The 27,216-nt window shown below is 43.1% G+C and overlaps 1 protein-coding gene across 3 annotated transcripts in view; it reads left to right on the top strand.

Annotated features, from left to right (window-relative positions):
• Window positions 1-387: 387 nt before the first annotated feature.
• cers6 (ceramide synthase 6) overlaps window positions 388-27,216 on the top strand; it is a 242,872-nt gene continuing 216,043 nt past the window's right edge. For all 3 annotated transcript variants that reach the window (XM_067987341.1, XM_067987340.1, XM_067987339.1), the window contains exon 1: window positions 388-744. In XM_067987341.1, the coding sequence (XP_067843442.1) occupies window positions 575-744 (170 nt within the window). In that variant the 5' untranslated portion in view covers window positions 388-574. The remainder of the gene's footprint in view (window positions 745-27,216) is intronic.

The following is a 27,216-nucleotide window of genomic DNA, read 5'->3' as shown; positions in this document are numbered from 1 at the left end:
TCCTTAAACATACACTATTGTTACAGGTATTTTTAATCCCATTATAGTGATCAAAATTAGGCTATAATTGTTATGATGGTAAAATTATTAGACGTATTCACTACTGTGCTGTTTTTAGCATATTGTCCCATCTTTATTACTGTCAGTCCTGCACAGTTAGTGAACTGGAAGGTCATATTTTGTTATTATTTATATTAATTACCAGAACAATATCCTTTAATGATCTGTAACATGATACATTGATTTTGACCCGTGGGTACACTTTCCTTTTTGCTGTAGTGAATAGTGTGCGACAGTTGCGGGAGCCAATCACTTGGTGTAGAGTGGATGGTGTGTGACACTTCCGATTGGAAGTATGCGACACTGTGTGTGTGTGTGTGTGAGACGAGAGAAAGAAAGGAAGAAGGGAAATCTGTAGTCTATCTGGAGGATCGAGTCAGTCAGGCCGAGTGCATCAAGCAGATAGAGAGAGAGAGAGAGAATAAGGAGTGATCCAGCCAGCGGGTGCCAGCGCTCAGCAGCTGGAGCCAGGAGCCATTCAATCCTCCCCAGTCGCACGGACCAAACACTGAACATGGCAGGTATCCTAGCCTGGTTCTGGAACGAGAGGTTCTGGCTGCCCCACAACGTAACCTGGGCAGATCTGAAAAATACGGACGAAGCCACTTTCCCGCAGGCGGAAGACCTCTACCTGGCGTTTCCTCTGGCCTTCTGCATTTTTATGGTGCGGCTAATTTTCGAAAGGTAGGGAATACAGACTCGTCTCAGTTGCTTTAGATCTACGAGTAGAGGCCTGGGTTTATAATGCAATATTTAAACTGACGTAATTTAAATAAATGTGAATCTCTTACATATTATTACATATCGAGTTGTATTATGCCACGTTCAGTTATCTGTGATTGTGGGGTTTTAATTATTTAGATTAATTGAAATGTGGATAATTCATGCAGCGAGTGGTGAAAAGGGTGCTAAGCAAGCTCAGCAAACTTGATACAGGTCGAATGGGCGATTTTTCATTGATCAATAAACACATTTCCCCCCAGTCATGAACCAAGTCTCGAAACAAAACAGTTTGCAGCCGGCTGACCAAGATTTACTTTCAGTGCAAACGATAAAACAACAGTTTGCCCTGCTTAACCATGCTTGTCTAATGTGCGGAAAGTATTTTGTTTTCAAAAAGCGAAATGATAGTCACGAACTCCCCGTGTATCTCACTCTAGCAAAAAAATATCGTTAGGAAAGCGAGCTCCAGCTTTGTCCTTTTGAATTTTGGAAAGCACTGTTAGTTCCGAATTGGGAAAGTCGCAGAGATTGTGCAGGCAGCCATGAGCAGATAACTTTCATTGGGATTCGTTTTTTGTCACATTTAAAAACGGTGTAGTTTGCAATCCAGTATATCACTCACTTGTTATGGTCTTAAAGCTATAAACAAAGAGATGTCTTTGATATTGGCAAGGCGAGTTGCCGTACAGCCCAATAAAACAATATGCAGCTGTCATTGCTACGTAACAGACATTTCAATACAAGTCTTGCTGCAGCGAGGACCTTTTAAAGTAATCACTTCTATCTCATTCAAATCAACTCTCTTGATACATCTTTCGGTTCTTAACGATTGGTATGTTCCTCCTTCAAGTGACCAATTGGTACGATTCGTAAAGTAGCGACATCGAGGATGCCTTAAAAAAAGTTAAAGTTGAATTTTGCCAGCTAAAAACATTAAGCCTGCATAACATGTTTTATACATATATATTTCTACAAATAGTCAATGCATAATAAGAGATTTTTAGAAGTTATGTACTATGCTCTTATATTAAACACGAATGATTGAATTTTTAAGAAGCTTGCATGCAGCATTTATTTTAGATAGCAGATACCAATAATTTACTACAAGCATGTATTCATTTGATACTTTCATTCCATGGTATCATTTATATTTAACTAACTCATGCTTTCTGTCCAGTCTGCTGTACTTCTCATACAATCTGCAGTGCCCATCTCCACCAGATTCACAAAGTTTTGCTTCAGCAAGCTATCAACCTGTTCTGTAAAAATCTGGTAAACAGGAGAAATGTTTCTTTTGATTGCTGAGTGTTAGCAACACTTTAAATGTAGCAGGAAGATTTCCCATGTTCGCTGTCTCTAGTGAAATCTTAAAAGCATTTTAAAAATATGTTGAAGGTTTTGCTAGAAATAGAATCAAAGGAAATCTTCCTGCTTTGTTTATGATACTAATGCATAGTGACCAGAGGATATCTCCCCACTCCCCACTGATTTTGCTATTTTAAATTTGCAGATCTTATCAGATAGAACCAAAAATCCAACTGTGTGATTTAATATTTTGAATCTAATAGCGAAATTCTCTGCTGCCAGCTCAGTCTATTAAAGTGTATTATAATTGTCACCTTTGAGCTCCTCACCATTCAATAATGCCATATTCAGTGTTGGTTAATTTTTTCACACAATATAAGTAAAGCATTTCCCATGTATTTACTTCATTTAGAAGATAATTCTTGGCAAATTAAATTATTGAGGATTTAGAAGCAATTTCTAATTTTATAGTTTTGTGCACTTTAGAGTTTTAGAATCTGAATTGTTACACATAGAAAAGTACCTCCATGTTCTGTCATGAAACTATGTGAGAAAATGTTGATAAAAAGCAAAATACTGCAGATGCTGGAAGTCGGAAATAAAAACAGAAAATGTTGGAAATACTCAGCAAGCAAGGCAGCATCTGTGGAGAAAGAAACAGAGTTAACATTTCAGGTTGATGATCCTTCGTCAGAACTGGAAGAAGTTGAAGATTAAACAATTTTAGAGCAAGTATAGAGCCAGGGAAAGGGGGAGTGCGAGGGAAGGGGAGGAAAGAACAAAAGGGAAGGTCTCTGATAGGGAGGAGAGCAGAAGTGATTAAATGACAAAAGGGATAACAGTGCAAGGCAAGGAGGGTGTAAAGGCAAGTAAAGTAACAAAAGATGGGTCCAGAGGAGCTGTGAATGGCAACATCAGAACCATTACCAGCACCTGTTGTCTGAAAAAATGGGAGCAGTGGTTATGATCTGAAGTTATTGAAATCAATGTTGAGTCCAGAAGTTTCCGAGGGAAGGGTAGAAATTGGAAGCAAAGATGATGAAATTTTCCAGTTCGGGGCGAGAATTTCCACCCTACCTTTGCCTTCACATGGTCCATCTTCGACTCTTCCCTTCCCTTTCTTGACTTCTTTATCTCCATTTCCAGGGATAGGCTGTCAACCAATATCTACTATAAGACCACCGACTCCCACAGCTAGCTTAATTACACTTCCTCCCACCCTGCTTCCTGTAAGGACTCTATTCCATTCTCCCAGTTTCTCTGCCTCCATCGCCTCTGTTCTAACGATGCCACCTTCCACTCCAGTGCTTCCGATATGTCTTCCTTTTTCCTCAACTGAGGATTCCCCTCCACTGTAATTGACAGGACCCTCGACTATGTCCGTCCCATTTTCCGCACTTCTGCCCTCACCCCTTCTCCTCCCTCCCAAAATCACAATAGGTTCCCCATTGTCCTCACCTTCCACCCCACCAGCCTTCACATTCAACGTATCATCCTCCGCCATTTCCACCACCTCCAGTGCGATCCCACCAACAAACACATCTTCCCCTCCCCTCCCCTTTCAGCATTCCGAAGGGACCGCACACCCTGATCCACTCTTCCATCATCCCCAACACCCGCTCTACTCCCCAAGACACCTTCCCGGGCGAACGCAGGAGATGCAACACCTGCCCTTTCACCTCCTCCCTTCCCACTGTCCAGGGCCCCAACCACTCCTTCCTGGTGAAACAGCAATTTACTTGTACTTCTTTCAATTTAGTGTACTGTATTCACTGCTTACAATCCGGTCTCCTCTGCATTGAAGAGACCAAACGCAGATTGGGTGATTGCTTTGCTGTACACCTTAGCTCAGTCTGCGAGTGTGACCCTGACCTGCCGGTCGCTTGCCATTTTAATTCCCCGTCCCACTCTCCCTCTGATCTCTCTGTACTCGACCTCTTACACTGTTACAATGAAGCTCAACGGAAGCTTGAGAAACAACACCTCATCTTTCGATTAGGCACTTTGCAACCTTCTGGACTCAACATTGATTTCAATAACTTCAGATCATAAACACTGCTCCCATTTTTATGGACAACAGGTGCTGCTAATGGTTCTGATGTTACCGTTCACAGCTCCTCTAGGCCCATCTTTTGTTTCTTTACTTGTCCCATTACCACCCTCCTTGCCTTGCACCATCATATCTTTTGTCACTTAATCACTGCTGCTCTCCACCCTGTCAAAGACCTTCCCTTTTGTTCTTTCCTCCCCTCCCATTCCTACCCACCCCCCCACCCTTCCCTGGCTCTGTACTTGCTTAAAAACTGTTTAATCTTCAACTTCTTCCAGTTCTGATGCGGGGTCAATGACCTGAAACGTTAACTCTGTTTCTTTCTCCACAAATGCTGCCAGACTTCCAGCATTTTCTGTGAGAAAATGTTGATGTTCAGTTGTATGAGAAGGAGTTGAAATAGAACATACACCTCTGCATTCTGCATGAGATATGGTATTGGTATTTGTAACACTAGAACCTTTGGCAACTGTGTTTTTAATGTTTGGCCAGTTGCACTCAACTTAGTCACCTTTATTTTCCTTAGTGTTTCCCAGTCTTAAATAACTAAAAATTGTGAATTTCCATTCAGTATAATGTGAATTCTTTAAACCTCTGAATGGAAAATGGTATTAAGTCCATGTCGGGGAAATTACATTAATTCCATATCAGGACAGCTAAATGGTTGTTTACTTCCCTTGTTCGATACATTTTTGAAGCAGTTGTCTGCAGTGTAGTTTATTAAGTTAGTCTGACTATGTGGGAACCTGAATTCTGTGATTGTTTTAATCAATCACATACATAGAAGCAAGTTGATTGAAGGCTTGAGATTTAAAAGATTGAAGTTGTGTAAATCCCTGAAATGCTTAATAACACTTTTAATATGTAGATGGGGTTTTGGGAATATTTAGATACCACAAATGCTGCAGATAGGCATAAACCATAGATAATGTTAGACGGCCAGTCTTTAATATAAAGTACAATGGTGGAGAAAGGATTTACTTCTATAGTCTTTTGAATATTATTTAGAGAAGTCTTCAGTCACTGCCTGCATGCATCTGGAATTTAGTGCATCAGAAGTACTTCTTTATATTGGTTCCCATGCAATAAAAATATAATTTAACTTATTCAGTCATCAAAAGCAATTGGCCTAATTATTAATGGGCACAATCGTGAAATACAATCCCCAAAATACTGGAAAAATTTCCAAATTCCCATGTAATAATAATGGAACTTGATTTATTTAGTCAGTGTAATACAGTGGCCTTGGAGATTATTAATTGAGATATATTTTCAAGAGCAAGGACAAATTGAAGATTTTCCAATAGTTGAATCATGTAGTTGCAGATTTATATTAGTGTACTGAGGGCAGTTGCTACTTCTGTCGGTGATGTATGTTTTGAAATTAAATGTATTTGAAATTATTGGAGCTGAAGGATTAAATACGATAGAGATTTTTCTTACCATTTTGTAATTTATGATTTGATACACTCATATATTAAGATTCTAATCCCCACTCTGGGATACTGCTTTATTACACTTCTAAGGAAAATGTGAAGGTGACTGGACACTGTGTTTACGCAGTGTAAACTTTAGGTTTCTAGAACTTGAACCGCAGTAAGGAAAGAAATCCATTTTAAAATTTTAGCAGATTATCAAAGTCACTAATTTGCAGTTTTCACAGATAAATGGACAAAATTGCAGTAGATGATCTCAAAAACACCAAATAAAATCACAAAAACTTCCCTAATCCCATTTAATAAAAACAGAATTTGATTTATTCAGTTATAATAACTGTGCTGATTATTAACTGGGATATGTTTTTAAGAGCAAGGGCAAATTGCAAATTTTGCAACAGTTGATTCACGTAGCTGCATATCTTTATTAGTGTATTGATTATTATTTCACCTGAACCATTTTTATTTCTGGAATAGCCTCTTCCATACCTCTATGAAAATATCACAACTAATATTTGTACTTGTATATCCTAACTAACGTAACTCGTACTAAGTCCCGTTCTGCTCAAGTGAAAACATACTCCACCTGATATCAAGAAACAGCTGAGTGCACTGGATACAACAAAAGCTATGGGCCTCGACAACATCCCGGCTGTAGTGCTGAAGGCTTGTGCTCCAGAACTAACAGCACCTCTAGCCAAACTGTTCCAGTACAGCTATAACACTGGCATCTACCTGAAAATTGCCCAGGTATGTTCAGTTCACAAAAAGCAGGACAAATCCAATCCGGCCAATTACCGCCCCATCAGCCTACTCTCAATCATCAGCAAATTGATGGAAGGTGTCGTCGATAGTGCTATCAAGCGGCACTTACTCAACAATAACCTGCTCAGCGATGCTCAGTTTGGGTTCCGCCAGGACCACTCGGCTCCAGACCTCATTACAGCCTTGGTCCAAACATGGACAAAAGAGCTGAATTCCAGAGGTGAGGTGAGAGTAACTACCCTTGACATCAAGGCAGCATTTGACCGAGTGTGGCACCAAGGAGCCCTAGTAAAATTGAAGTCAATGGGAATCAGGGGGAAAACTCTCCAGTGGCTGGAGTCATACCTAGCACAAAGGAAGATGATAATGGATGTTGGAGGAAAATCATCTCAGCCCCAGAACATTGCTGCAGGAGTTCCTCAGGCCCAACCATCTTCAGCTGTTTCATCAATGACCTTCCCTCCATCATAAGATCAGAAATGGGGATGTTCGCTGATGATTGCACAGTGTTCAGTTGCATTCACAACCCCTCAGATAATGAAGCAGTCCGTGCCCGCATACAGCAAAACCTGGACAACATCCAGGCTTGGGCTGATAAGTGACAAGTGACATTCGTGCCAGACAAGTGCCAGGCAATGACCATCTCCAACAAAAGAGAATCTAACCACCTCCCCATGACATTTAACGGCATTACCATCGCCGAACCCCCCACCATCAACATCCTGGGGAGGTCACCATTGACCAGAAAATTAACTGGATCAGCCACATATATACTGTGGCTACAAAAGCAAGTCAAAGGCTGGGTATTCTGCGGTGAGTGACTCACCTCCTGACTCCCCATCTACAAGGCACAAGTCAGGAATGTGATGGAATACTGTCCACTTGCCTGGATGAGTGCAGCTCCAACAACACTCAAGAAGCTCGACACCATCCAGGACAAAGCAGCCCGCTTGATTGGCACCCCATCCACCACACTAAACATTCAATCCCTCCACCATCGGCGCACAGTGGCTGCAGTTTGTACCACCTACAGGATGCGCTGCATCAACTCGCCAAGGCTTCTTCGACAGCACCTCCCAAACCCGCGACCTCTACCACCTAGAAGAACAATGACAGCAGGCGCATGGGAACAACATCACCTGCACGTTCCCTCCAAGTCACACACCATCCCGACTTGGAAATATATCGCCGTTCCTTCATCGTCACTGAGTCAAATTCCTGGAAGTCCCTTCCTAACAGCACTATGGGAGAACCTTCACCACAGGGACTGCAGCAGTTCAAGAAGGCGGCTCACCACCACCTTCTCAAGGGCAATTAGGAATGGGCAATAAATGCTGGCCTTGCCAGCGACGCCCATATCCCATGAACAAATAAAAAAAAAGACAAGTGTTGAAAGCTTCTAATAACAAATGGACTATGGATTCTGACAATACATTTGTATGCAAAGTGAATAAACGGACATTGATGCTGATTCACTATATTACTACACTGAAATATTTTGAGAATTCTCTAAGTGAAGATTTTGGCTTTGATTTTCCTCCAAATTGCTGCCCAATATGGGGCAGTAAATGGAGTAAAATGGGTTCTTAGAGGTTACTGCCTTGAATACACCACAAAAGTCTGCCAGTACTATGGGTGGAGTGTTAGCTGGAGGGTAATTGTTGCACAGTTGGAGATGGCTATGGGGCCCATGTCACCCCTTGACTCGAGGAAGTTGCATCTGCTTCAGCACTAAGTAGCCAGTCCTGGAATACATTTTGTCTAGGTTTAAGTAGAAGATGTATTCCTTCTTTGTGGGATGCACGGCTCACTATGCATCAACTAGGTCATTGCATCACTCTTGGATTGATCCATCCCTGTTCAGCGCTTTCCACAGATGACTTGTTTACGATCAGGAGCTTATTATGTGGGAAATCAGAAAAGTGGTACCATTAGTAAAATGATGATGTCAAATGTACTTTTATCTATTTTTGTTCTCAGAAAGCGCATATCTTAAACTCCACAATAATGAACAGAAATCTAATCCAGTTGCAGTAGTAATGATGCTCGTGACTGGAATGTATAATAACAACTAAAACACATTTAATGTTTCTCAGAAACTAGAAGGCTCAAATTCAGGTATAAATCAAGCGAAATACAAGCCACTTGGGTTTCAGAATTGGTTGCTTGTAATAAATATTGTATTTTATAATGTATTTGAGAGCTAGGATAAACTGTTTATTTGTCTATGGACTCTATGGATACCAGGATTACTCTAATGCTGAACAGTATTAATGCATTCTGACTGTCTTCCTATAAAAACTAGGACACTGCAGATTTTAAGTTATGTTTCTCAAACAGAAATCAAAAGAAAAGAAAAAAAAGAGACTTGCATTTGTACAGTGCCTCTCACGATTTCAGGACGTCTCAAAGCGCTTTATAGCCAATGAAGTACTTTTTCAGTGTAGTCACTGTTGTAACGTAGGAAACACGGCAGCCAATTTTCACACAGTAAGGTCCCATAAACAGCAATGTGATAATGACCAGATAATCTATTTTAGCGATGTTGGTTGATAGATAAATATTAGCCAGGAAGAGCTTCCCTGCTCTTTCTTCAAATAGTACCATGGGATCTTTTACATCCACCTGAGAGGGCAGGTGGGGCCTTGGTTTAACACCTCATCCAAACAACAGCACCTCTGGTAGTGCAGCACTACAAATGTCAGCCTAGATTTTATCCTTAATCTCTGGAGTAGGACTTGAACCCACAACCATTGTGGACTCAGAGACAAGAGTGCTACCACTGAGCTACAGCTAACACCTCACAAAAAGCAGATGTACTAGTCAATTCTACCTTGTCAAGGAAATTCTCTTGGAAAAAAAAAATAGAAATCCAGAATACTGAGGTAAAACACCCTAAAATAAATAGTGTAATATCACAAAATAAATATGGATGAGGAAGGCCATTTGGCACACCTCAGCTCATCTTTTCAGAAAGACTCTACAGTTCCTTCCCTACCATAGCAACTAATTGTTTCTTAAATGATCCCAAGGTTTTCAACTTCACTAATCTAACTGGAAGTCTATTCCATGTGATGAGAAAGGAATAGAAGGATATTCTGTTAGAATTAGATGAAATAGGGAGGGAGGAGGCTCCTGTGGTGCATAAACACCAGCATGGACCTGCTGGACCGAATGGCCTGTTTCTGTGCTGTACATTCTATGTAATTCTTTCAACTTCACCCGTAGCTATTTCAACATCATTCATGGAGTACTTATGTCATCTATTTTTTTCTTCCCATGTGCAATACTTTAGACTTGCTTGCATTAAATTTCCTCTGCCATTATTCCCTATCACTTATATATTTTGTCCAACTCATTTTGTTGTTCCTGAGCTGAATTCACATCATTAAAATATCATTTACAAGTGCTAAGATCTGTGGCTAAGGATGATTCAATTAATCTCAGAAAACTCAATTTGTAGGACAGAGTATTGTACTGATTTGCAAACTTCATGATATACTTTGATCTTTTTTTGTATAACTAGTTTTAGCAATACTAGAAAAAGTGCAAGTCATGGGCCTAGAAATTCAGCCGTTAAAAGGCCTCCTAAGCCTCGAATATGGTGAGCAGGAATCCCACGCTCATCACAAGCTGGAAGTGCGCTATCCGCCATAACAGCCAAAAAGTCGTCCCACGCCTGACACAGGGATTGGGGCCTTGGTTTACCCTGAGGCAGTCAGCACCAACTGCACTCAGAAAAACCAGGTTTACATGCAGCTGAACAGGTGGTCCTTAAAGGGACTGCCTGTTAGGCCACAACGAACCAGGTAAGATTTTAAAATATACTTAACTAAATTTGGAGTCAAGAGGAGCAGGAGTACTCCTCCCAACACCACATTCCCACATTCAAAGAATGCAGCCGCTGCCAGCCAACGGTTCCCCCCCCCCACCCCGATCACTGCTGCTACCTCCCCCGGGATCTGCCGCTACCTCCTTCCCTCCCCCAGGCTGCCGCTACATCCCTCTCAACCCTGCCCACACCCCCCCAGGCTGCCGCTACCTCATCCCCGGCCACCGCAACCTCCCCCCGGGGTCTGCCGCTACCTCCGTCCCCTCCTCCCAAGTTGCCGCTAACTCACTCCCAATCGACATGTGTCCCGACCCAATCACCCTCCTGATGCCGCCCTACCCGATCGCTAATTTCCTGATTGTCCCCCTTCTCAGTCCCTTTTAACCACTTACCTGAGGGTCTGTGGCCCTATCTTCCATTCCACTTCACTGGAAAGCTGCCTGTTAGTGTCCGCAGCTCGCCCGCTCAATGATAATGAGGCCCGAAGTCCAATATCGGGTGCACCTCGGGCCTCACCATTTAGGCACAGGGATTGATCCTGGCACCCCCCCTCCCGACCCATAAATGGGCGCTCATCAATTTCTAGGCCGTGGTATTTTACCATCTCCTGCAGCCAGACCATCAGATCTCTTCTAGGATTGACTTGGCTTTACCTGTGGGGTGAAACTCACAACTGCCTTGAACTTCTATGCCACTGGGTACCTTCAAAGGTACCGTAGGTGACATCTGACAACCAGTCAGTATGCGGTGCACTACTGCATACAGCAGGTGAATGAGGTATTTTTCGCCAGGGGCAATGACTTCTTCAGTTTTCCTAAGGACAACGAAAATCAATGGAAAAGACTTCACTTTTTCAGAGTGGCGAGCTTCCCAAAAGTGTAAGGCATCATCAGTGCAACTCATATGGCCAAACAGACTACTTGCAACAATTTAGTAGTATTTATGAACAGTAAAGGATTCAGTTCCATCAACATGCTAGGTGTATGTGACCATAAGAACTGCATCATGCAGGTGGAAGTCAGGTGCCCTGGAAGCCAATCTGCAGTCCCACCATTATTGTAATGCCGTTCCACTTAGATGGATGGATCGTAAGCGAAGACGAAGATTCTGCCGCCTGGATCAATTCAGGTGAATGCTGTTGTACAGCCTAGAATAGGTCTCCAAAATTATAGTCATTTACTGAATGCTGCAAAATCTTGCTCACCAGAAAGAACTCACCATTAAGCAGGGGCAAGAGAATGGCCAAGAAAAGGGTAGAAAAAGAAGGGGACAGCAAGGCAGAGCCTCAGAATTTGATGGAAACAAACCTGGAGAATATTGCAATGTTTACTGGAGAACCAGTCCTCTTAAAATTTAGAAGCCCTCTGCAGAAGCATTTCAGTATCATGTTCCATTGAACTGACACATCAGTCCTACATTGTATCATGACAACAGACTATTCCTCCCCCACAGTTAATGCACATTCAGTCATATCCTAAAGCAGAAAGGTTTAACGATACAAAGGAACTCCCAGCACAAAAATCAAGTATAAACATCTTTTATTCAAACTAAGGGTTTCTTGTGTTGTGTCGATGTATCTTTCCTGGTGATTCCCTTGATGACAATATATAGTGAAGATCTTTTACAAACTATCCAAGTGCTCCTTCTAGGTACTTCTGGAATGGGAGAAGGGGGAGAGGTAGCTGAATGCTGGATATCACTGAGGGCTTCCTGGGATGGGGATGGCTTGTTATTTCCTTCGGCAAGGTTAGAGGACCTCTCTGCAACAGCAGGTGCCACTTGTGCTACTCTGGTGGTTACCTGCGTCTGCTCGTTTTCTGCGCCTGCATGAGACATTTGAGTGGGGTGGCTGGGTGGCGTGGATGATGAAATCATCCCGAGAGACAGCTCCCTCATCCCTGCTTCTTCTTATACCCCTGCTACTGGTCAGTCTCTCGGCATGCTTGGCCATCTGTCGACTGCTGATGTGAAGGTCTTTTACAAACTATCTGAGTGCTCCTTCTGGGATGGGAATGACAGGATGCTGGATATCCGTGAGCGCTTACTGGGATGGGAGTAACCTGTTACTTCCTTGCTGTGAATTTGTAGAAACCCTGCATCAAAAGTCCTGCACAGACAATTTCCCAACATAGAGAATTCAGTAAGTACCAACTCAAGGATATCAGAGCCCAAGGTTTCTACAGCTTCAGTTATGGTGCTCCTGAAAATGCCCACTGTTTTGTTTAGGACCTCCATTAAGAAGGGATCCTTTGTAGGTGCTCCTGAAGGTACTCTGTGGAGGCGTTCCATGGTGGACTGTAGTTTTGTGAAGCCGTCAAACATCATTATTCAAAGACAGGTAGCGGACTCCTCCATATTAGTCCTCATACTGTACACTCTGAAATGACTGAATAAATTGATGGTTCTCAGAAGACATCTTTCTTGGTGGTAGGTACTGGATTGCACCACTCCCTGAGGATGGTCTTCAGCTGACCCGCTGGACCACTTCTTCCCACTCCTCTGCTGTCACCTGTACTTGTTCATCCTCACTTGTGCTCTATGTTTCACCCGTTGCTTCCTGCTCTTATTCTAACTCCACATCTTCCCCCGGAGTGGATGCCCTGGGTTGATGCTGTAGGTAGAATGAGAACAGTGTGGTGTCAAATATATGGGGCCTCTAAAAAACATTTCTGATTTCTTCGGATTCACATAGTGAATTTATGAATGTACTAGGAAATCTCCCAGTTATATAAGGTATTGGTGAGACCGCACCTGGAATACTGCATACAGTTTTGGTCTCCATACTTAAGAAAAGACATACTTGCTCTCGAGGCAGTACAAAGAAGGTTCACTCGGTTAATCCCGGGGATGAGGGGGTGGACATATGAGGAGAGGTTGAGTAGATCGGGACTCTACTCATTGGAGTTCAGAAGAATGAGAGGCGATCTTATTGAAACATATAAGATTGTGAAGGGGCTTGATCGGGTGGATGCGGTAAGGATGTTCCCAAGGATGGGTGAAACTAGAACGAGGGGGCATAATCTTAGAATAAGGGGCTGCTCTTTCAAAACAGAGATGAGGAGAAACCTCTTCACTCAGAGGGTAGTAGGTCTGTGGAATTTGCTGCCCCAGGAAGCTGTGGAAGCTACATCATTAAATAAATTTAAAACAGAAATAGACAGTTTCCTAGAAGTAAAGGGAATTAGGGGTTACGGGGAGCGGGCAGGAAATTGGACATGAATTTAGATTTGAGGTTAGGATCAGATCAGCCATGATCTTATTGAATGGCAGAGCAGGCTCGAGGGGCCGATTGGCCTACTCCTGCTCCTATTTCTTATGTTCTTATTGCTTATGGAAAAATGTGAACAAACAATAAAGCTGATTTTTCTCCCTACCCTACGAGGTATACTCTGCCTGACATTCAATGAATCCATCAGTATCTCCAGGTTGAGATCACTAGTCTAGGCCAGACACTTCCATGGCAGTGCCTTGCGACTGGAAATGGGGACAGAAATCCAGGCTGCAGGCCTGCGATCTAAAACTTTGCATTGGACCCAGGAACCGAGTGTACCCAGGGCAAAGGAGAAGAAAATCAGCCCTATTGTTTCTTCTTGTTACTGGCCCTCTGCTTCTTTCCCATTATTTAATTCTCTCTGTCGGCCTTTCTCTGCTTTTGAGTTTGTCTTCCCATCTTTTTATCTACTTTTTCCTCTTACTTTCTGTATAGCTCTATCATACTTTCATTGTAGTCTGTATATTTCCCTGTTTGTCTCCTCTATTTCTCATTCTTTTTTCCCTCTTTCTGTAAGTCTCCCCTTCCCTTTGTTTCCCCTCTTATGCCTTGCAATCTCTGTACATCATTCATATTCTTTATTTCTGCTTTTCTCTCCCTTTAAAAAAAGGGGGCATGCATAAATATTTTTATTGTAATAACCTTCAGCTTTGTTCTTAAATGGATATTTTTCCAGTTGACACAGAATTAACTCCTATCTGTGAATCTATTCCACATATTCACTACTCTATGTAGTGGAAGGGGAGATTCTAATCTCCAGCCTCACTTAAAGCTAATTCATTTAGTACTTGTATTTATCATTAGAACCACAGAAAAATTACGGCTCAGGAGGAGGCCATTCAGCCCATCGTGCCCGTGCCAGCTGAAACTAAGCCACCCAACCTAATCCCAATTTCCAGCACTTGGTTCGTAGCCTTGCATAGAATCAGAGTTCAAGTTATATCTATGTTATCCATATCCCTCAGGAATTTAAAGATCGTTCCCTGGTTCTCATTGCCAGTAGATTACAAACTTCTATTGTACTTGCTTTTGTATCAATTTGTATTATCTTTCCCTTTATTATTTCATATTTACCTCTCCTCCGTCATCTTAATGACCTCACTCACAATGTGTTACCAAGTACTTTCATTGTCCTTTAGCTATTGGTTGTTTAATTTTGGTTAGCACTGTATGTTATTTGTTGCAAAATTATTCATTCTTTGCTCTCCAGTACAGTGAAATCCCTTAGGTTGCAATCCTGGCAGTTACACTGGGATAATGCCTTACGGTGCGCTCCAGTGCTGACCCCGCCTGAGTTTGGGGAGTCAATGGGAGGACACTTCCACTGTCATATCAGTCTGATTATTTTTCCTAAGAAAGAAGCATGTTGGGATCTCATCCAACATACATCTTAGGGCGCATTAAAGGACAGCAAAGGGATAGTTCCGATCAGCAGCTGCAAAATGATATATATTTCTTTAAATCAAATGTTAATATTTTGTTTTTTAACCCTCTTTGGAACTGTGTCAGTAGGGAAGTATGAATTAGTGTTTGATCTGATGGTGCCTCAGTTGTGCTTCCCCCATGTTGCATACAACACGATGCCTATGCTCACATGTTATTAAAAAGTCCATTTATCACAGCTGGATTAAATAAGTTTGGAACACTGAGGTCTTGAATTTCCTCAGAGCCTAGGAGACATCATATCCATGGTGGGGTGGGACTTCCACCCTCTGGCCCCAGAACCCCTGCCCCAATCAGACTTCAAAGAAAAGGTTTATGCTAATCACAATCAACAAAGCTATAACAGTAAAGAAAGACCTTTCGTGACCTCAGGATGTCCCAAAGTGCTTCACAGCCAATAAAGTACTTTTGAAGTGTAGTCACTGTTGTAATGTAGTGAAACATGGCAGCCAATTGCACACAACAAGTTCACACAAACAGCAATGTGATTAATGACCAAATAAATGTTTGATGTTGGTTGAGGGATAAATTGGTTGAGGGATAAATGTTGGCCAGGACATTGTTTGAACTGTCCTGCTCTTCTTCAATTGTGCCAAAGGATCTTTTACACCCATATGTCATAGGACAGATTTATTTTAGGGCCACAAAAAGGATACTGTATTAGATTTATTTTAATTGCAAAAAATGTCAAGTGTGCTTTGGGAAAGTACATGATGTTTTCATCAGACATGTACAGAGATATAAGTATGAAGGAAAGGGATGAACATAATTTGTACAGATTTATTAGGAATGTGCTTGACTTAATTTTAATAATTTGCCATGATTTCTATTTCTATTTTGTAGACTGTGGCTTTTCATCATCATAGAAAATGAAGCTAGTCAACCAAATTTACAGACAATAGTAAAATATAATCATTGAAAGATACTTACAACACCAGGTTATAGTCCAACAGCTTTATTTAAAATCACAAGCTTTCGGAGGCTTTCTCCTTCATCAGGTGAGTCACCTGACGAAGGAGAAAGCCTCCGAAAGCTTGTGATTTTAAATAAAGCTGTTGGACTATAACCTGGTGTTGTAAGACTCCTTACATTTGTCCACCCCAGTCCATCACCGACATCTCCACATCATTGAAAGATACAGCACAGGAGGCGGCCATTCAGCCTGTCGTGCCTGTGCTTGCTCTTTGATAGAGCTATCCAATTAGTTCCACTGCTCTTTCCCCATAGCCCTGAATTTTTTTTCCCTTCAAGTATTTATCCAATTCCCTTTTGAAAGTTACTATTGAATCTGCCTCCACCACCTTTTCAGGCAGTACATTCCAGATCACCACAACTGGCTGCATAAAAAATGTTTTCCTCATGTCGCAACTGGTTCTTTTGCCGATCACCTTAAATCCATGTCCTCTGGTTACCGACCGTTCTGCCACTGGAAACAGTTTCTTCTTATTTACTCCATCAAAACTGCTCATGATTTTAAACACCTCTATCAAATCTCCTCTTAACCTTCTCTGCTCTAAGGAGAACAACCCCAGTTTGTCTAATCTCTCCATATGACTGAAGTCCCTCATCCCTGAAACCATTCTAGTAAATCTCTTCTGCACCCTCACTAAGGCCTTGACATCCTTTCTAAAGTGTGGTGCTCAGAATTGAACACAGTACTCCAGCCGAGGCCCAATCAGTGTTTTATAAAGGTTTACCATAACTTCCTTGCTTTTGTACTCTATACCTTTATTTATAAAGCCCGGGATCCCATCTGCTTTTTTAACAGTCTTCTCAACTTGTCCTACCACCTTCAAAAATTTGTGTACCAACACCCCCAAGTCTCTCTGTTCTTGCACCCACTTTAAAAATTGTACCATTTATTTTGCCTTGCCTCTCCTTATTCTTCCTACCAAAATGTATCATTTCATACTTCTCTGCGTTAAATTTCATCTGTCATGTGTCTACCCATTTCACTAGTATGTCTATGTCCTCCTGAAGTCTGTTACTATCCTCCTCATTGTTTACTACATTTCCAAGTTTTGTGTCATCTGCAGACTTTGAAATTATGCCCTCTATACCTAAGTCCAGGTGTTTAATATACATCAAAAAGAGCAGTGGTCCCACTGGGGAACACCACTGTAAAACTTCCCTCCGGTCTAAAAAACAACCGTTCACCACGACTCTCTGCTTTCTGTCCCTTAGCCAATTTTGTATCCAAGCTGCCATTGTCCCTTTAACCCCATGGGCTTTAATTTTGCTAACAAGTCTATTATGTGGTACTTTATCAGATGTCCTTTGAATGTCTATATACACAACATCAACTGCACTACCCTCATCAATCCTCTCTGTTACTTCATCAAAGAACTCAATCAAGTTAGTCAAATACGATTTGCCTTTAACAAATCCAAGCTGACTTTCATTTATTAATCCATACCCAATTAATTTTGTCTCAGATTATTGTCCCTAAAAGTTCCCCCACCACCGACATTGGGCTGACAGGCCTATAGTTGCTGAGTTCTTCCCTCTCCCCTTTTATTTGAACGGGGGTGTGACATTTGCAATCCTCCAGTCCTCCGGCTCCATCCCCATATCTAGGGAGGATTGGAAGATTGTAGCCAGAGCCTCTGCAATTTCCACCCTTACTTCCCTCAACAACCTAGGATGCATCCCATCTGGACCAGGTGACTTTTCTACTTTTAAGTAACCCCTCTCTATTTTTATCCTATCCAATATCACCACTACCTCCTTCTTTACTGCAACAATGGCAGCATCCTCTTCTCTTGTGAAGACCGATACAAAGTACTCATTTTACACCTCAGCCATGCCCTCTGCCTCCACAAGATGATCTCCTTTTTGGTCCCGACTCAGCTCCACCCTTCCTCTGACTACCCTTTTACTATATGTGTTTATAAAAGATTTTTGGGTTCCCCTTTATGTTAGCCACTAATCTATTCTCATACTCTTCCTTTAGGTTATAGTCCAGCAATTTTATTTTAAATTCACAAGCTTTCGGAGGCTACCTCCTTCCTCAGGTGAACGATGTGGTTCACCTGAGGAAGGAGGTAGCCTCCGAAAGCTTGTGAATTTAAAATAAAATTGCTGGACGATAACTTGGTGTTGTAAAATTGTTTACAATTGTCTTCCTTTAGGAACATAGGAACATAAGAACAGGAGTAGGCCATTCAGCCCCTCGTGCCTGCTCCGCCATTTGACAAGATCATGGCTGATCTGTGATCTAACTCCATGGGCTCGATTTTAGGGTCGGGTTACCTGCGGGTTTCCAGCGGGGGGGCCCCGAAAATCCCGATCTCCGGTCACGTGACCGGATCGCGACGAAATCCCGGCCACTTCCGGGTACCGCGCTGACGTGCGGGGCTGCGCGCGCAAGCCCCGCTGGTGGGAATCCCGCAGGCAATTAAAGCCAGCGGGGTTCCACTTGAGAGTACTTAACTTGCTCGTTGTGGTCAGTTAATGAGCTGAAGCAGCTGTCAAAAGAGGAAGTGTGGGATTTTAGGTTCAACGCAGTCAGTTTCCCACACTGGGGGAAACAGTCTCCATCCAACCAGGCGTGTTGCAGCCAGCAGCCTGTGGCAGGTGCCAAGGTGCGCTCCACGGGGGAGAGCCCTCACCCACGCAGGAGGCCACCGCGTCACATAGGGCAACCCCTGCCCTCCACCACCCCCCGCCAAGCCAGAGGACAGACCGACACGAGACCGCAGCCCCAGTCCGAGGAACCACACACCTACCCTGCACAACCCCTCAGACCAACACCTGCCAGTTGGGTGGTGTGTGGACACCCTCGGAGGACGAAGAGCATGACCAGCACCAGCAGCCTCGCAGTCCACGCCGTCCGCCGCAGAGACGTGGATCCCCCCAACACGGTGTTGTTGCACGCCCACCTGCACAGCAGGAGGGAGGGCTACCGCAGAGAGAGACGCGTCGCAGAGGGCACTACCCTCGCCACAGGGTCCACAGACCGAGGCGCAGCTCCCCGGACCTCTCCGAGCAGCAGTGCACAGGGAGGCGCAGATTCGCTCGACATGTAGTCTTGGAGATCTGCAGCCTCTTTCATGCCGAGCTGCTCCTGGCTGGCCCCAGCACCAACTGCTTACCTGTCGCTGGCAAAGTCACCACTGCCCTCCACACCTTCTCCTCCGCATCCTTCCAGGGTGCAGCCGCCTACACCGCCGATGTCTCTCAGTCGTCTGCGCGGACGAGCCCTGCAAATACACCTGCACCTACTCTGCAGTAACACGATGGGTGGCATCAGTGGTGGGTCCTCATAGTGATACCCAGGAGCGGGCATTATTGGACACAACGGACAGGATTCACGGAGACATGGCAGTGGTGGTGTCAATATAATGTGTGCTGTTTGTTGCTCTGAAATTCAATATGGGTAACACCCATGACAAACCCTCAGACACCCTTGTGCACCCCCTTCATGCTGACGAGACGTTTGCCTTACGCTGCCTACTGCACATATGTGATGCATGCCCTGTGGCTGCAGCACAGGTGGTGGCAGGTTGAGTGAAGCTGGCCGTGAGGGAGATGCACGAGAGGGTGAGTATGGGATGGAGCAATGAGATTGTATGAGGAGTGGGTTGCGTGTTAGTGGCAGGGTGAGTACTGGCGAGGTGAGTAGGTGGAGGTAAGATGAGGACGGGGTGTGAGTGGGTATGAAGGGTGATGTGACAGAATAGTGTTGGCGGTGCCGAAGGAGATTTGGGGTGGGGGCAGTGTTGTGGCAGACGGAGTGTAGGGGAAAGACTTCATGTTCTCACTGCGGCTGACCTACTGCGGTCATTGCAGAGCCTCTTGCACTGTATGCAGGTGGCCGATATGTTGGTGGCGCAGGTGACCCCCTCTGCCACCTCGAGCCAGGCCTTCTTGGTGGCAGAGGCAGGCCGCTTCCTCCCGCCCGCCGGGGGGAAGATCTGTGTCCTCCCCCTCCTCCTCACCCCATCTGATGATACCTGGGGTGAGGCATCATTAAACTGGGAGCAGCCTTCCCCCTGGGCTGCTCCATGCTGCAATTTGTCCCATTGGTTGCAGCATCTGTCAGTGGAGGACTGCCCCTTTAACTAGAGAGCCTCCAGCTGACAGATCGTACTGCGCATGCGCAGCCCGACCGACGCGCAGGCCAGCGCCGTGGACCCCGGAGGAGCAGGTAATTGATTCCGATTAGTGTGTTGCCTGCTACGATCGCGTGGGCAACCCACTAATTTCGCCGTCCGCGTTTTCGACGCTCCCGGAGGACCACCCGCTGGGAACCCGCAGGCCTGCTAAATTCGAGCCCCATATACCTGCCTTTGGCCCATATCCCTTAATACCTTTGATTGACAAAAAGCTATCTCAGATTTAAATTTAGCAATTGAGCTAGTACCAATTGCCATTTGTGGAAGAGAGTTCCAAACTTCTACCACCCTTTGTGTGTAGAAATGTTTTCTAATCTCGCTCCTGAAAGGTCTGGCTCTAATTTTTAGACTGTGCCCCCTATCCTAGAATCCCCAACCAGCGGAAATAGTTTCTCTCTATCCACCCTATCCGTTCTTCTTAATATCTTATAAACCTCGATCAGATCACCCCTTAACCTTCGAAACTCCAGAGAATACAACCCCAATTTGCGTTATCTCTCTTTGTAACTTAACCCTTGAAGTCCGGGTTTCATTCTAGTAAACCTACGCTGCCCTCCCTCCAAGGCCAATATGTCCTTCCGAAGGTGCGGTGCCCAGAACTGCTCACGGTACTCCAGGTGAAGTCTAACCAGGGTTTTGTATAGCTGCAGCATAACTTCTGCCCACTTGTACTCTAGTCCTCCAGATATAAAGGCCAGCATTCCATTAACCTTATTGATTATTTTCTGCACCTGTTCATGACACTTCAATGATCTATGTACCTGAACCCCAAGTCCCTTTAGACATCCACTGTTTTTAACTTTTTACCATTTAGAAAGTACCCTGTTCTATCCTTTTTTGATCCAAAGTGGATGACCTCACATTTGTCTACATTGAATTCCATTTGCCACAGTTTTGCCCATTCACCTAATCTATCAATATCCCTTTGTAATTTTATGTTTTCATCTACACTGCTTACAATGCCACCAATCTTTGTGTCATCGGCAAACTTAGATATGAGACTTTCTATGCCTTCATCTAAGTTGTTAATAAATATTGTGAATAATTGAGGCCCCAAGACAGATCCCTGCGGGACTCCACTAGTCACATCCTGCCAATGTGAGTACCTACCCATTATCCCTACTCTCTGTCCCTTTCGCTCAGCCAACTTCCTAACCAAGTCCGTACTTTTCCCTCGATTCCATGGGCTTCTATCTTAGCTAACAGTCTCTTATGTGGGACCTTATCAAATGCCTTCTGGAAGTCCATATAAATAACATCCATTGACATTCCCCTGTCCACTACTTTAGTCACCTCTTCAAAAAATTCAATCAGGTTTGTCAGGCACGACCTACCTTTCACAAATCCATGCTGGCTCTCTCTGATTACCTGAAAATTCTCGAGGTGTTCAGTCACCCTATCCTTAATTATAGACTCCAGCATTTTCCCCACAACAGATGTTAGGCTAACTGGTCTATAATTCCCCAGTTTTCCTCTCCTTTCATAAAAAGCGGAGTGACATGTGCAATTTTCCAATCTAGAGGGACAGTTCCTGAATCTAGAGAACTTTGAAAGATTATAGTTAGGGCATCTGCAATGTGCTCACCAACTTCCTTTAAAACCCTGGGATGGAAACCATCTGGTCCTGAGGATTTGTCACTCTTTAGAGCTATTATTTTCTTCATTACTGTTGCTTTACTTATATTAATTTTATTGAGTCCCTGACCCCGATTCAATATTAGTTTTCTTGGGATTTCCGGCATGCTATCCTCTTTTTCTACTATAAATAATGACGCAAAGTAATCGTTCAACATGTCCGCCATTTCCCCATTGTCAATGACAATATCCCCACTTTCAGTTTTTAAGGGGCCAAAACTGCTCCTGACCACCCTCTTTTTCCTAATGTAACTATAAAAGTTCTTCGTATTGGTTTTGATATCCCTTGCTAGTTTCTTTTCATACTCTTTTTTTGTAGCTCTTACAATCTGTTTTGTGACCCTTTGTTGATCTTTGTATCTTTCCCATTCGTCAGGATCTGTGCCATTTTTGCCTTTTTGTATGCCCTTTCCTTATGTCTTATACTGTCCCTTACCTCTTTAGTTGTCCATGGATGTATTTTTTGGCAAGTAGAGTTCTTGCCCTTCAGGGTATCAACCGACTCTGTATCACGTTAAATGTTTCCCACTGATCATCAGTCGTTTTACCTATTAACAGATTTGCCCAGTTTACTGTGGACAGTCTCTATCTCATCCCTTTGAAATCGGCCTTACCCAAGTCTAGAATCTTAGCAGCTGACTCACTTTTTTCCCTTTCAAACACTACATTGAACTCGATCATGTTATGATCGCTATTGGATAGATGTTCGCGTACATTTAAGCCGTTAACTAAATCTGGTTCATTACTCATTACTAAATCTAGTATGGCTTGCCCCCTTGTTGCCTCTAGGACATACTACTGTAGAAAACTATCCCGGACACACACAAGAAATTCACTACCTTTCTGACAGTTGCTAGTCTGCTTTTCCCAATCTATGTGAAGGTTAAAGTCCCCCATTAAGACCACTATGCCTTTCTTACACACTTGTCTAATCTCTGCATTTATACAATCTAGCACTTCAGAGCTGCTGCCAGGGGTCCTATACACAATTCCTACTATAGTCTTAGATCCTTTCCTATTTCTCAATTCAACCCATAAGGTCTCTGTTGGCTGCTTATCTCTCGTTATATCCTCTTTTATCATTGAAGTGATTTAATCTCTAATCATTAAGGCTACTCCTCCCCCTCTTCCATTTTCCCTATCTCTCCTGTAGACTTTATAACCCGGTATATTCAGCTCCCAATGCTGACCATCCTGCAGCCATGTCTCTGTAATAGCTATCATATCATACCATCCAATTTGAATTTGAACCTGTAGTTCATTTAATTGATTCCTTATACTCCGTGCATTTGTATATAGAACTCTTAGTTGGGCGACACACCCAAGCCTGAGTTAATCGCCTTACGCCTTCTAGTTTTCACTTTATCTGTATCTCCTCTTTACTTTCTGAGTTCAGCTTGGTTCTCTACTGTACTATGAACCTTACATTTGTCATAAGCCTTCTTTTTCCGTTATTTTAATCTCTATATCTTTAGTCATCCAGGGAACTCTAGCTTTGGATGCCCTCCCTTTCTCCCGTGTGGGAATGTGTCTACATTGTACCCAAACCATCTCCTCTTTGAAGACCTCTCATTGTTCAATTACTATTTTTCCTACCAATTTTTGATTCCAATCCACCTGGGCCAGATCCCTTTTCAATTCACTAAATATAGAAGGCATAGTAAATAATTCTGAGGACTAATGGAAGCTACAAGGGAATATTGGTAAAATGGTGGAGAGGGAAAGCAATGGCAGATGGAATTCAATATCAGTAAATGTGAGATGTTACATTTTGGTTAAAAAAAAAGCAATAATTATTCTTTGAATGGAGAAGAGCAGAGGGATTTGGGGTTCACAAAACTTTAAAAAACCTTTAAAAGTAGTACCTCAAGTGGATATGCCTATTAAAAAGCGAATGGAATATAAAAGTCAAGATGAAATGGTGAATTTATAAAAAACCTTAATAAGACCACTGTTGGAGCATTGTGCTATAGGAAGAATGTTCAAGCAATACAGGGTATAGCACAGCTTTGCTAGGATGTTGCCCGGTATGAGAAAATAAAAATATGAAGAAAGATTTTAAAAATTGTGACCGTTTTTGCTAGAACAGAGGGGATTATAGAACGATTTGAAGGAAAAGAGAATAAAGAGATATGGGAATAAGGTGTGAACATTAGATTAGGGATACTGCTCATGTGGAGGATAAACACCAACACAGGCTGGTTGGGACAAACGGCATATTTTTGTGTTGTAATTCTATGTAAAAACACCCGTAATGTATCACACCAGTCTCCATTCAGTGTATTTCCACTGTTGTTAATATTTGTATTTACTCAGTTGAATAAGTTAAATAGGCCCTGACAAAGTTACAACAGACATTTCTTTAACATTCTCTCTAACATTTATTTCTTAGCTTGAAAGAATGATTGAGGCTCTAAATTCAAATGAAAATCCAAACTGCATGAGTTGGGCCATTTGAGGTTTCTTAGTGAATGCCTGAATCTTAGTCAGTTCAGACTATATCAGTTTCAGGCTGGGCTGTCTCTTTAAAAAAAGAACTGCAGTACAGATGCACAAAATATGTAGAGGCACACTGTATGCAAAGAAACAACATATGCCTTTGCATATATGAGCACTGATTTTGCATACCTGACCATAAGTTTCCTACCATAATAGTGGTGGTGACTCAGCCATTGCCATTTAAGGTTGGAAACACGGTAATAAAGAGAGTTTAATTTGCAGTTAAAGTTTGAAAAATAAAATTTATCTGTGAGCAGACAGCTTATTGGCATCCAATTCTTGGCAGTCTGCTATGAACAGGGTATTCATTCTCATCCTGGTAACGTCCAACCCCTATTTTGGTGGAAGGACATTATATAGCCTTGTTGGTATGTGTTTATCCAATTCCTGGTATTCTTATGTGAAGGTTTTGAAGTAGCAGTGTATATATGTCCAATCTACAGAACACAATGCAAAAAGATAGTGAATGTTGGGTTTGGGTTAGGTTTTACTAATTATGGATATTTAAAGGCTAAGTATGAAGAAAATTGAACTATCACTACCACTTGTGAGTAAAACAGGCTTTTAATTAATGTCTGTGCAGTCAGTGTCTACGTTAGTTGCTTCTTCAGGAGTGCTCACGGACAGTGACCTTTTTACCTCTACATATCAGTACTTAGAGTTACGTAGCGGTAGATGAACGGGTGTTATCTCTGAATGCAGCCATAGGCAGTTATAGTTACTGAGATAGGCTTATCAGAGCAAAACAAATCTAAACAATTTTACATTTATCAGGATTGACAGGAGTGCACTTGACAAGAATCAGGCAGATTTTGACTTTGGATAAACCTGAAACTTAGCCACCACAATAGGAAACTGGAAATTTATGTTTAAATATAATTTTACTTTAGAAAGTTAGAACAGAAAGCATCACATGCAAGATGTAATAGCATGTTGATTAAACAAATAAAAGTATGAAATATATATCCCACAATGGTCCTGAAATTCTACAGGACAATTTACACCAGTTTTGTATTTCTAAACCGGGACTTGCACCTTCTACTGCTGTCCAACACTGAACCCTGCCATAAATTGCTGGGTTTGCTCTTTTAAATATCTATTAAAGATTCAATAGCGCAATTCCTGTGTAACAAGGGATTAGTGTGCTCAGGGGACGGGGTAATTTGGATATTAGGCGTGCAGCCTTTAAAAAGCCAAGAATGGCTGAAGATTGCAGCAGCAGGCAGGTGGAGCAGCAGATAAGGATAAGAATGTTGTATACAGTGAGTTACCTGTCAGGTAGCTGTAATGGATGGCACACGTGTCATTTTGAAAACATATCTTCAAGTCAACGACCTGGTAGATGCATACAAAGGAGGGAGCAGGGCATTGCAAGGAGGCAGTAAAAGAACATAAATTTAATGAGACTGATCTTCAGATGCTCCTAGATAAAATATAGCAAAGGGTAGAAAAATTGCTAGGCTCCCATGGTAGGAAACTGCAAAAAAAAGTCTTATGTGCCACGTGGAGGGATCTGGTAGTGGCACTGATTGCCATCTCTCTCGCTCACTGAACTACAGAGCAGTGCTAGAAAAAATTCAATAACCTGATGAGGGCAGGTAAGGTAACACACTAGCCACTCTCCCTTTTTCTCCTTGGGCACTATGGTTAGTAACATACTGTTCAACTTTAAAGTTTAGAGCTGCACAACTAACCCCTTCACACTGCTCTGTGATTAAGGGGGTCACTAACTTGACACTTTTAGAATATCACCATCTCTAACAGCAATTGCTTGCATACAGAATGTTACATCTCCTTCCTTTACTTCAACAGGATGATACCGGCAGGTCTATTACATCAGCTGGCTGATGCCACATGGAAGATATCCCTAAAAAGTTAGCCGATGCCCAATTCACGCAATCTTGTTACAATAGCAAGCTTGAGGCTGTCCGTGGAAGGCAGGGGACCAGATGGGGTATTCTGGACATCAGAGAGGTGACTCCCTATGAGGAACAGACCATGGAGCTGTTGAGAAGGCACTCTGCTCTATCTCCGTGGGAGATGGTGACATCAGTGGGACAGTACTGGTGGCAGGATATTTGGTGCAACTTACATATTTGCTGTAGCATTTCTGTGAAGCAGCCCACAGCCAGAAGCTCCCACACTCTTCTTTTTCTCCTTAATCCCAAGGAAATTATGCTCACTCACTCTTCCCTAATGCACTCCTTTCCTGCAGATTCATTATAGCAACAGGGGGCAGAGGATAATGAACAGGAAGAAGAAGATGATGATGAGCAGAAGCAGGAGGGAAGGAAATTTTTACTCATAGGCTATGATGATGATGAGGGTAATGTGGAGGGAGAGGATGTTAAGGACAAGGCTGTATAGGAGCCCCAGGAGCGAGATCCTGCCAAGTGTTCCTCTGCCACATCCCCTTCTATCACACCCCCTGCGTCGCTTGCTTTCTCACTCCCCTACATCAGCTCAGATACCTGCAGCAGAGGGAGATCAGATAATGTTAGTGAGTGTATAATACTGGGTGATTAACAGAGCATGAGGGAGCCAGAAGAGTGAGTAGTTGGTGAGGCTGTAGCATCTTTCCAGCAGAGGTGGAGGAGAAGGTTGCCCACGGCTGTGGAATTGCAGGACCCAGATCTCATGGGCACTCACCTGAAAAGTAAAACATTGGAGGAATATCACATCTACATGCAGGGTCGGAGATCAGTTTTGGAGGATGTGTGACAAATGACAGTTGTAGCTTTGAAGTGCATATCCCTCATTTGCAGGAACGTCAGGGACGCCGTTCATTGCCTATTATAGGAAAAAAAGAATCATGTGAAAGCCTCCCCCTCTAAAAAGCGGCCAGGGACCAGATGGTACTTTTTCCCCTAAGGAAGCACAGAATGTAGCAATGGTGGCAGTAGAAGACAGATTACACAGCACGCTGCGGTTTCAGTCCCTGCGGGCCATGATTCAAGCTGCTGTCTTTCAGGGATCACAGGACCTGATAGCTGCCATTAGACCAGCCATCCTACTGACCAATGGGGTCACTGGTTCAGAGCGCAGTGGAATGGACAATGGCTGGGGGCAACTTACATGAG

The sequence above is a fragment of the Heptranchias perlo genome, chromosome 7 (assembly GCF_035084215.1).
Source record: "Heptranchias perlo isolate sHepPer1 chromosome 7, sHepPer1.hap1, whole genome shotgun sequence".
In the NCBI taxonomy this organism is placed as follows: domain Eukaryota; kingdom Metazoa; phylum Chordata; class Chondrichthyes; order Hexanchiformes; family Hexanchidae; genus Heptranchias; species Heptranchias perlo.
The sequence above is the reverse complement of the archived record's forward strand: the minus strand, read 5'-3'. Positions and strand labels throughout refer to the sequence as shown.